This window comes from Eleginops maclovinus, chromosome 13, assembly GCF_036324505.1.
Source record: "Eleginops maclovinus isolate JMC-PN-2008 ecotype Puerto Natales chromosome 13, JC_Emac_rtc_rv5, whole genome shotgun sequence".
Lineage (NCBI taxonomy): Eukaryota > Metazoa > Chordata > Actinopteri > Perciformes > Eleginopidae > Eleginops > Eleginops maclovinus.
In genome coordinates this window covers 7,189,251-7,201,422 of record NC_086361.1, presented here as the reverse complement: position 1 = coordinate 7,201,422, position 12,172 = coordinate 7,189,251, and the positions used below count along the sequence as shown (strand labels likewise).

General features: G+C 38.8%; 1 protein-coding gene across 1 annotated transcript; it reads right to left on the bottom strand.

Annotated features, from left to right (window-relative positions):
- Positions 1-1,202: 1,202 nt before the first annotated feature.
- LOC134875199 (germ cell-specific gene 1-like protein) lies at positions 1,203-10,351 on the bottom strand. The gene is made up of 7 exons (XM_063899665.1): positions 10,208-10,351; positions 7,657-8,740; positions 5,865-6,059; positions 3,661-3,720; positions 3,027-3,185; positions 2,771-2,882; positions 1,203-2,289 (listed from the first exon to the last, which is right to left on the bottom strand). The coding sequence occupies exons 2-7, from the start codon at positions 7,850-7,852 to the stop codon at positions 1,551-1,553; spliced, it is 1,461 nt and encodes a 486-aa protein (XP_063755735.1). The 5' UTR covers positions 7,853-8,740; positions 10,208-10,351; the 3' UTR covers positions 1,203-1,550.
- Between the last annotated feature and the right edge of the window lie 1,821 nt (positions 10,352-12,172).

Here is a 12,172-nt window from a genome sequence, read left to right as displayed (position 1 = left end):
GTTGTTTTTGAGTTTGATCCTTCATGGTTGGATGCATTAATTGTAGGTCGCTTTGGATAAAGCATCAGCTGAATGATATGTAATGTTATTGTTCATCAAATAGTTATGAAGACTCAAAACTACAAATGTGTACCATGCTAAACTCAAGGCTTCTGAACTGGGGTCCATACCATTAGGTGTTGCCAGGGTGGCTATGTCCACTTCTTTATACTCTTTATACATATACTTTCAAACGAAGTAAACCCTCTTTTTTAGGGTAGGAGGGCATTCACAAGTAAACCTCTAACAGCAACTATGAAAATATCTTGCAACATATGTTCCTTTGAATATATTTAACGCTTGATTAAAAATCTGAATTAACCCCTTCATGTGGCTTAGGTTACGATGCTTGAACTAATCGCCCCAAAGACAAATGCCATGATATGCACATCTCACATAAGCTGTTGTATAATTCAAATTAATTTTACATTTTTAATTACTTTCTACATACTGTAGTGACCTGACAACTCAGTTTATCTCCTCCCCGCCTATATTATGGCAATCTTTATCTCTCTCCCCCCCAACCCCTCCACCCTCAGTCTTATTTCCCTGAATGCGGAGATTATTGACATAATCTTCTGTCCAGCATTGGAAAGCATCTGTCTTAAAGCCCAAATCTCTCTGTTGCTTTAATCTTTTATTCTCTATTTACTTTTATTTTTCCTTCATTTATATAAATAGAAAGACATATATAAAAAAACGTAAAATCACGTATTATGCAGACTTTGGCCAGGATGAAATCCTTGTTCTTCTTGTACTTGAATACTTGAGTGCCTGAAATGGTTAGGAATAGGATAAAGCATAAGCACAAACAGATGCAAGCCAAAAATGTCTTACATCATTGCATTTTGGGACTTTTTCCCATAATTATCAATCAAGCAAGCCTTTTTTTACTTTCTAAACAAAATATTATCAAAGAAGTTACATATTGCTCATACTAATGAATTAACCGTAAACGTGTCATGGCTTTTCACTTACATTTAATTCTTAAGTTTACTGTTTCAAGTCATTCACACCAGTGTTTCATTATACACTCTTTAAAGTTGATATAATGTGCTGTGTCTATTAACAGATTTTCAGACAACTTTTTTTCATTTATTTATCCATCCCTTTTTACATACATTAATAACAAAGTAAATCTCAGCATACTCACCTAGTCTCCGCAAACACTGCGAATAGTTGATAATCTTGGATAATGCTTGATCTGTAAGAAGGAAATCTCCGCTATCGTGTTAACACGCTAACAACATGAGAAACCAACATTGGAGATGTTTCTGACTATTTGAGTTTTGTTACCCCTTAGTGCTCAATAAATAAAATCTCACACCTTTAAATGTTTAGGTCAAAACTGTTTAGAAATGTTACAAGAATCATTTGAAAACTGCTTATTTACAAAAAAAACTAAATATTTCAGAAGGTATTGTTCAAGTCTTGAGGTCTTGGAATGTAGTTTGAAGACAACACTGTGGAGAGACAATCCTGACGAGATAATGTCTTCTGTGCTTATAGTGTTAGCAGAGTGAGTCGTCTCTCTCCTCCTGCAGAGAGTAATCCATTTCGTCCATCTCCCGTTCACAGTCTTCACATCCTTCAACGCAGCATCCCTCCACCACCACCACACCATGAGGGTCCACCAGTCTTTCCCCTGCCATTCCACTTCCCTCCATTCCCCCTACCGCTCCCATTTCTTCCATCCCAACTAAATGTCCTCCAACTCTTCCAAATGCTCCCATTCCTCCTCCCATTCCCATTCCCATTCCCAATCCTCCCATTCTCTCCATTCCTCCTACTGCTCCCATTCCCATGTCTCCCATTCCAACTAAATTTCCTCCGACGCCAATCATTCCCATCCCCATCCCCCCACCTCGTCCTACTGCTCCCATTCCTACCATTCCTCCAGCTCCTCCTGTTGCTCCCATTCCCATCCCTCCAACCCCAATTCCTCCTCCACCGACAAACAGTGCTCCCCCAGCCCCACACGCCAAAGGGCCGACAGCCGGTCCAATTCCTCTGGGCCACAGAGGTTCCATGAGCGCCCCCTGCTGGCCAAGCTGAATCAGCTGACTGACGGAGTAAAGGCCTCCACCGCCGGCTCGAACCACCTCCTCATAGGAGGGGGCGCAGGCAGCAGCACGAGCCTCGTCCAGCCTCACACGGGCGCGGTGCTTCATCTCGATGAGGGTCTTGGTGTAAGAGTTGAGCGTGGCAACCGCGGCCCCCATGCAGCAGCTGAAGGACAGCCACGCCATGCTAGTGAGGGAGGACATTTGAGAATTGAGACATTTTATGTCGAATTAAAACAAAAACTACATGGTTTGGTTCAGGAAAATATACTTGTTGAAGTATTTATATATATGGTTTGTTAGGGGATGTTAGTCCTGTATATGACAAAGATAAGTAAATTACGCAGTTAACTAAAGTCAGTATTTATTATCAGTTTAAGGTGAGACACATAGCTTACAGCAGTCTCCTGGGTAAAAGTTCTGTACCCATCCATCAACTTAGACCTCTATCATATATGGTGATAGATATTAAATGTATTTGTCATATTTATTTTGGACACAAGGACAATGAGTTACAAAAGCTTCTTGAATTTTGGAGTTTCCAATTCTCTTTAAATAGCAGCAATACCTTAATGAATGTTGATACAATATTTCACATTTTTAAACGCTTCTTTTAACCAAGTCAGAAGTTAGATATTTTGGAGGGGGTTCAAGTGAGAGAGACTTACGCAAAAGACCACCCGTAGTCCCAGGTCTGTGGCCTCCAGTCTTTAGGACCAATGCTAACAGTCATCTGAAACACTGTGGTGTACATCATGTGTGCTACCATCCCCATCAGACCTGTTAGAAGAAAAAAAAGCCATTCAAAAAGTTTAAAGGGGAAAAGGAAGAAAGAATAGGTCGAACAAGTTTGGAGAAAAGGATTGACTGCTATATTTGGGGCTGTGTATGGTCAAACAAGAGAGACGTTTTTTTTGTCCTCACCTGAGAGGACAGTGCACATGGCGGCATAGGCGTTGATCTTGAGGGCGTTCATCTCCCTCTTGGCACAGAGACAAATCACTTCCACACACATCAGCAGGAAGCCCATGGCCAGAAGGCCGATATATGTGAACTCACTGATGACTGAGAGCCAGAGGACACCTGGAAGCATAAAAAATGCTTATAAAACCTAACCTGTCTATGAAAGGCAATACACACTGAGGATGTGATGCTTAATATTGTTATATTAATATATTTAATATATATTACAATTTACAGCTTGTATGTTTGTATTGAGACAATTGTCGCCTAAGCTAAAAAATGTATAATTAAAAGAGCATATTATATATACAGTATATCAGTGGGATGCCACATTATTCAGCATGAATATTCTTCCTCAAAGCATAATGTAACGGTACAATACAGACAGGAAGGATTTTGAAGAAAATGGTTTCACAGTTAGTTTTGCTTTTCATATATCAGCACATTTCAGTGATAATACTTAAATACTGTTTGAATGCAATGCTTTTGTTGTAGTGCCCGGGCTGATACTTCTGAATACACTGAATGTTTGGCTGTGATGATGGAAATCTAAATAAGACTCAAGGTTATACTTTCTCTGTTTCCTGTTACTGACCTTGTGTCTCTCCTGGTGTCAGCTCAATGAAGCTGCGACACTTTTCCTCCTGATCCTCACCTGGAAGAACAACCACAACAGAGCTCATGAAACGACATCTTGACGGTGAGAAACATCTGAGTTATGTAGCAATTGTTGTGAAATGGTAAATTTTTGTCTTCAAATAATATTATTTATACTTGAAATGAACATTTAAGGCAGTGTTTCTCAAACCTTTTTCAATAGTGTACCCCCCAAGTGCTCTATTACCAGCATTAAACAGTTTTGTGCTGCATCCTCAGTGTATGTTTTGAATCCATCTCTAATAATTTGTAGCTATCATGCATTAACACTAATTGGCATTGTAGTTGAAGAGTCTTTTTGATTTATTGCATTCATTTAATTGAAGAAATTGAACTTATTTCTCTATGTTTCCAACTGTATTTCTGCTATTTGAACTGCCTATCAATTTTTCTTCTTCTTTCTTTCTTTCTTGATTTTCTTCCTCCATTCAATATTAAAATGTTTATTAAACATATAGTGCCAAAATCTTAGCATTTATTTAAACATTCAAAAACAACTTTGCACCTTGGATACATGTACCCCATTTGAGAAATCTTGATTTAGAGGATAACAGCAAAATGCATTTTTCCTTGTAGACTCATAAAGAAGCATGAGGATTACAGCATGTTGGTACATCTCCAATATATACGTTTTTGGTGCACGGTGATGTTAATAGTCTCGTACAATTGCTGAGAATGTACCTCTATACTCATACAACAACGTATTAAAAAGAGTTGCCTTAAGCCCAGTAGTTCACATCCCTGTGGGAGGGAGAATTAAAGGTCAAACAGCTAAAATCAACCAACCACAGTATCTTCTGATGGAACAATACATGCCAGTGATTACCTTTTCTTTCCAGGATACATAAGTTTGTCTCTGTGCATGACTTCTCACATGATGTTTGCTGGTTTTGTGGGGAGTCGGAATAATGGTGCATACCGGGTGGCATCCATTTCATAATCACAGTTTTAAGATCATTTGACCATGAAAGAACAGCAGTAAACTGAATAGTGGTCGTAAATTAAGCAGGTTTGATTAAGTTAGATGATTGGTTTGTGGTCTTCTCCCTGTAGCAGATGGTGCATTAACATTAAATTGGTGTACAATAAACACTCTTCAAACAGATGTTCCCGGCAGTCTGAATCCAGACAGTTATTGTACATACATTAGTTCTGTGGCTGTAAGCTTGTACAAAGTATCCTCATTATTGAGTACTCAAGAGAGGATCAACAGTAAATAATCCTTGTTGACTCAAACACTTTCTAGTCACAATAATTCCATTGACACTTGATCTGTTGAGAGTCGATGTACATGATCTCATCCCTACTTCGTGTCCTTACTGGAAAGGAGAGTTTTCGTCACGTGACAAAGCGTTGCGGTTTGGTTTAGGGTTCATATAAGCTATGGGCATAATGTCATGTGACACAGTGATAAACCAAGTAAGGTCTTCAGCAAAACAAAGGCTAAGATCATGGTCTGATATGGGAACATCATTGCAGGTCCCCTGTGTGGAATTCCTCTGTATTAGAAAATATTTACATCCCTGGTTTCAAACCTTTGTGGCTGTGACCTGGGATTGACTTTTCATTTGTCTAAGAGATTTTTCTTTATGAATAACTTTTCAAGGACAAAAGTAGAGAAAGTCCAAAACAGTAAACATTCATTTGTGAGGTAGACCTTTGTTTTTTCTTTTTTACCCCATTAATCATTTTCATGACCCCCAAAATGTATCTAATGGCAATTTTTGCCCTAGGTTTGTAACCAATGGAGGCCACCAGTTACCCGTATATGAAGCGATTCAAACTAGCTCCACCTCAAGAAGCTATTAAAATGCTGCTCTAATAGGATGGTTATTTGATCCCCAGCCCCTGAGTTAACGTGTCAATGTGTCGAGATACTTAGACCCATACGAATGCCTGAATGGGTGAATTCTGACATCTGGTGTAAAAGCGCTTTCAGAGGTTGCAGAGACTGGAAAAGTGTTCCACGCATATGTATAGTATATGTGTAGTAATATATATTTATATGTGAGACCTGCAAGTACTTTTATCTTTTATATTTGAAGAACATTTGCTGACAATACATAAGTAGGATATTGAAGAGAAGGATTTTAGTTGTAATGGATAATTCAGTCCTGTATTCACATCAGTTTGAATACAAACCTTCATTGTGCTTTTCACAGGAAAGCCAGAAGCCGGTGTGGAAGTATCGCAGCATGTACTTGTCCTCGCCCGTCTCCCAGATGTAGTGGACAGCGTTCGCCATTTGTTTCTTCCTTAACCTAGCCAGCTCTTCCTTCTGCAGCGGAGACAATGTCACATTGGTGGGGGGTATCCTCGGGTCAGGGGTGGGGGTCTCTGGATGGTGAATAGATGGGACAAAGAGTTATAATAAGAGGGGGAAATTGAGATACGTCAAATAAATCAAATTGGAATAAAGAGAGTAGAGGTGCAGAAATAAGAGGAAAGATGCATTTATAAATAGTATCTTCATCAATATATCAGTTTGGGATTCAAGTTAAAGCAAGTGTGCCAAGAAACTGTGGCAGTGGAGAGGGGGTCTCTCGGGTCACATAGTGTAACAGAATCCTTCCCTGAAACACTGTTCTTTAGGTAATCTGTGATTTTCTATTGAGGGAAAATGTAATTCTACATGAAAACAAATAGGCTTAGTGCAGAGAGATAAGACAGCGGGTCAGTGAAGCCAGATAACATGCAGTTACAGATACAAAGTTCTGAGATTAGCAACAAAGCCGGGATTATGTGAATCTCTGACGGCCAAGTCTAGGGTAAAATACTTGAATATGAGGTGCAATAAAAATACTGTGGATGCCTTCAAATCCTGCAGTAGATTAGTGTTGACAATATTTGGAACTATAAATCGTTATCTACATTATTAACATTCCCTGCCAGATATTCTTGGAAGGGCAATATGGGCATACATGTTGCCTTCATATATAAAGGAGGTTAAAGATACACATCAGTATTCAACAAATACACATTATTTTTGCATTAATGCAGCTTTATTTACAGCAGCTTTGAACAAAAGGTGATGGCAGCGTATACGTGTGTTTTCTTTATTTTAAACTTTTGGTCATAAATGTAAACAAAATAAGGTCAACTTTTAATTTTTCTTTAGTTTCATGGAGAAAGTGTTTAGACTATTATTGCTTATTTACTGTGTGTTGCATTCGAGTTGAGGGAGCACTCACAAGCTTTGCAATTTACATGAAATAAAAACAACCTCACTTAAAAAGAAAGGCCAATTGAAAGCTCATAACTCTTTATTAGTTTGTTGTTCTTATATGTTTTGATAATTATACAAAATCCATCGTCATCTTTTGGTGAAAGCGCATAGTATACATACAGTATATATGGGACTGTTTCCGGTTTGAGTAAAAGATTGTGAGGAATAGTGTCATTTTTCTTTCTTAAAATTCCTGACTGAATAAAAACATGACAACTTTAACACAATTTTGAAATCCATTACTTTTAAATCCACAATAAGTAACAATTAGCCTATGTCTAAAGGAAAAATCAGCTGCATTGAGTTGAAAAAAGTTTTGGCATCTTTGTCACATGCAACGGTTGTTACAGCAGCATTTTACCAGCTTCAATAGCAGTATTCACCTTGTGTGTGTCTCTTGACAGCTTTTGTCACCTTGACATAGTCAAAACACTTTGCAGATGTATGTTTTAAAAGAAAAACAAAGGTTAAGCCTGTAGATGGGTATTGTCCGAGCTAAAGGACAAAAGAAAGGGGGTTGGTTGGAAGAGGCATTGGCTCTCCCACTTTACGCCCCTGGCCCAAATTGGCATTGATGATGGTGTGAACCCATCATGTCAATCGCCAAATCAATGCTTGTTTTTGTATCTGGTTTTGGACGAACATGTATTCCTGTACATCAGGGGCAGCCATACTTAAAGTATACCTGAGTTTATATCCTGACCTCACCTGTGGTGTATGGCTGGCTGTTGTTCGTCCCGCAGTTCTTCAACTTGACAGGTGACAGGCAGAGGGGCTTCACCACCTTGTGTGTTCCCTCACACCAATAGGAGGTGCAGAACGCACAGACGGACAGGGTGAGGGCCAATGAGGTGAGGGAAAGGGACAGAAGGGAGCGGTTACGTCTGGACATGTTCTCCAGCATTGTTGCTTCTCAACTTAACAAAGAAAATTATGTAGAAATAAGTAATGAACTGGGAGTGCTTTGGCTTCACTTAAAAAGTTGATCCTGATCCAAAAATGCTTTGAAGAGCCTGACAGCTTCTGTGGACCAATCAGGGTTAGAGGAGCAAGGGGAATCCTGTGACACCTCAGTGACAAGTTAATATAAAGGGTGGCGGATTGTTATGGCGATTGAGATTGATTCATGGAGGATGGTAGGATGGGTGAAAGAGGAGGGAAGGGATTAGGGATGATTGTGGAACAAAAGCCAGAGGTCGGATGGAGGGATGGAAGGGGCTTGAGGAACAGTCGATGAGCGGAGGTCAGAGGACAGTGGAGTGCTGGGATTTAATCACTTCCAGCAAGTAAGAAAGAGAAAGGGACAGATGTGTCGGCCAGATTTTGCACGGGGAACCCCAGCTCCCCTTCTGCTTCAGATTCAGGCAGAGAAACAAGTAGCAAGCAGTTCATCAAATTCAAATATGAGACTTTCTTTCTTGCTTGATGTTACGGCACGAGCCATGCGCCGCATTTGACTCCACACATTTCTTCTCATTGAGCTGCAACTCTACCCCATGTTTCCTCAGTCATCCTGACCCAGAGTTTTTAAGACTTTTGCTCCTCTCAGATGAAGATAAACGTCTAAATCTTATCCTGAGGATATTGCGACTTATATGTCGTGCTCTCAGGGAACATCCCTTTCTCCAACCTGTTCCTCCGCCTCTTCACGATGGATTGAGCTCACAATAGAGTGATTAGTCCCGTTTCTCAGGCCTACTCCTGGGCCCGGTAATCTGTTGTAATCTTGCAGGGTTAGGTAGATGGTATTAATGTAAACTGTCTCTCATGTTGTCTTTGCCTCGACAACAACCTAAAAGGAGACAGAGGCAAACATCTGGATGAATATATAAACAGTTGAGTCATAGGCTACCTTTGATGAAAGTCTTTGTTCAAGTCATTTCACCTCCTGCCAATACACTCTAGTTATTATTGTATGCTGATACACCAAAGAAACCTTAACATGGTCGGTAGTCAATAACACTTGAACTCTTTGTATTTTTGTGGTTTGTTTTATCAAAGGGTTATTTACACAGAAGTGCTTAAATTAACAATTTCATTTTTGCTTCACTTTGTTTTCTTATTTTTGGATTTAGGAAACAGCTTAGTAAGAGTAAGAGCTAAGTAAGAATAGGACAATGCAAAGTAGTGCCATGGCACCTATCTCTGTCCTTCTTACCCCTTTATACTAATTAAAACTGGAAAATGCAAAATAATCATGTGCTGTCACGCCAATGATGCTAAAAGAAGAATCCCCCTTATTATAAAAACAATTACTAGGCATTGTTGTTCTGTGCCAAAGTATTCAAGACAAGGACATGAATCACCTCCAAAAGATATTGAGGTTTGCAAAGCAATAGCACTTAACAGAGTGGGTGTGTAAAGGCCTTTACTCTGCACCGTGTAAAACTAGATGGAAAATGTGCTCCACCTGCAGCACAGCTTAAACAATACGCTAACACACAGTATCCGTCATTATTAGCTTTAACTTCAGTATTTGAAGTTGGAAAGAAATCATCATATTTTACATTGTCTGACATTTCTTTAAACACTGTATTCCTCATTAGAAATATGTAAGTAAGGTTAATCTGAATTATTTTCAACCAAAATTAGCCTGACATATTTGAGATCTTGGCGAACCAGAATTAAAAACAGCATGAGTGTGTAATGAGAAACCAGGATCAGTGAAAATGAAACAAGAAATGTTTTTATTTACTATTGCCAGAAGAAAACATTTCATTTCCCCTCTGGGATAAAGAAAGGTTAATTAAAGAAACTCATTCTCCTCTGATCATTTTCTATTTACCCACCACATGGACTACCTCTGATACCTGTTCCATTTAGATCATAAATGGTCATATCAAATCAAGTCCGGTGTGAAACTATTATCCGTGCAGTAAAGGCTTTTATTGCTCTGCTTGAACCTACGTAATTACGTATGTGTAGAACTAATGTTTCCTCACACCTGGTATCAACAGCAGATATCCCACTTTACTATCCTAGCAAATAGATCATTTATTTTGAGTGATTTTATAAATGCGTTTTGGCTGGCACACACTTTTTGGGATGGGTTTGCAGAGACATCAACATCACAAATATATTCTCCACTTTAAAACAGCTGGAGATTCACAGTCAATACTTCATCATGCTGATCTAAAGCCTTTCCCTACATGCATGCGATTGGAAAAATCCAGCTGCTGTTCACGCTCAAGTTTGATTAGGTTTACACTCCAAAAGAACCAACAGCAAAAGAAAACACATACAATATATGTGGACTCACTGTGTTTGAGACTCCTTTAGTTCCCTTCACCTCTCCTCGAATAGGGATCTGGTTTCCTTCACCTTTCCTCTGCGCTCCCTCTTGGTCCAGTTTTACATCAGAAACCCACCCAGATTTCTCTAATCCTCACAAGTCCATCTGTTACTTTCCCCCCCGAAGGCTCCCTATACTCTGTCTATTCATTCTCTCTCTTGCTTTTTCATCTCTCCTCCTCTCACACATAACCCGCCTGACCTCTCGTCCTGTAGTGATTAATCTGACACCATGGTATCGAACAGCTTGGATCGAGATGAGTGTGATAGAAAGGGTTGTGGTTAGGGTCCGTGCTGCTTTATTAACTTCAACCCTTCTTAACACAAAAGAGTACAGCTGTGCAGTATACAGCTGCTGGCTTTAGGCAATCCCATGACATGAACAGCGTTGTTGGGAATCCCTGATTGAAAAACAAGTAAGCTGGAGGAGCAGCATGGAACAGTTTGTTCTAACTTTCTAAGTTTTAGTTTTCAAGTTGATTTTATCAAAACTAACAGTCTGCAGACTCTGAGGCTGTATTTGGGCTTGCATTACACTTACATATCATCTATGACTTCATTTGTTGCAAGAAATCAGATTGTATAGAAGTCTATGAAAATATTAGCCTAATCTATATTGGTTCATTACCAAAGTAATTTTCCTGATGAGTTCATGGTCTCAATTGTTTGTTCTAAGTCCTCTTCACAACAGCATGATGTGCATTTAGTAAATGATGTATGAAAAACTGGTTGCCACCTAAAGTAATGATGTTTTTACAGGTAACCTGTTTGTGGTGATAAAACTAAGGTGAACCGGGTGAGAGAGAAAACATCTATAGATTTGGAAAAGCAGTAACTATTAACAGCAATTATTTAAATGAAAGAACGTATCTGTTAAGATTATCCAATCTGACTTGCTTCTGTAGAAAAGGTAACACAAGGACTAATCCGACCATCATGTCCTAAAGCAACACATGCTCACTAACTGTCAAATTCTCAATCTTGCATTTTTTGTTTTTAGACACTTAGCTCTCGCTGCAACATTGGGAGGCTCAGTTGGCTCAACAGCCAGTCCCAATTTCTTCCTCTTCCAAACTAAATTTGTAGTGACCTTAACTGACTACAGCCCATTCACACTCTAAATTAATGGAGGGATGTAGTGAATGTAGAATTAAACAAACAGCTCGAGTTGTATTCTCTCCAGATTTGTTTTAAAACATCTAAAAATACTTTGCTTTGAGTATTCATTTCAGTTTTTTTCCCAACAAAAAAAGCCCCAACTGTCCACATATTCTCAAGAACACATGTATGTTTTGGATTAAAGAGTTATTTTTTTAAGGTAAACATCATATTTTTCCATTTTCCAATCTTGCAAAATGTATTTAAATATTTATAATCAAATGAGGATAGTATGCAAATGACCTTGGTATCAAACAGTGGAAATAAGGCTTGCTTTCCACATGAAGTGCCAGGAACAGGTTGTGTCCAAACATGTTTGTATTTATAGCCCCCTTGTGGTGACAGTAGGCATGTTTTAAAGCTGAATTCAAAGAAATTCACAATAAATAAGAAGCAATTTAGTGTAAAATTAAATAAATAATGAGACAAAAAAATGTCCTTCAAAAAAGATCAGTGAGTGCTTCACTTAATGAATCAATTTAGTTCTCAAATGTGCTGTCACAGTTTACAACACAGCTTTAAATTGAAATACACAGCTAAATGAATTCATTTGATACAAAATTAAATAACTGTAGTGTCATGGAGTAGTTTCTCCCACTTATCTTTCTCTATACTATAACTGTCTTTCAGTGTAGTTTTCCACCAACATTTGATTAAAAGAAGTAAAAAAATACACAAAAGACACATATAGGCCCATGAAACACGAAAAACAAAAAACAATTCAAAACCGTACTGCATCCTGGGAGAGAGCGGTCCTGTCTGCTTTGATTGACTT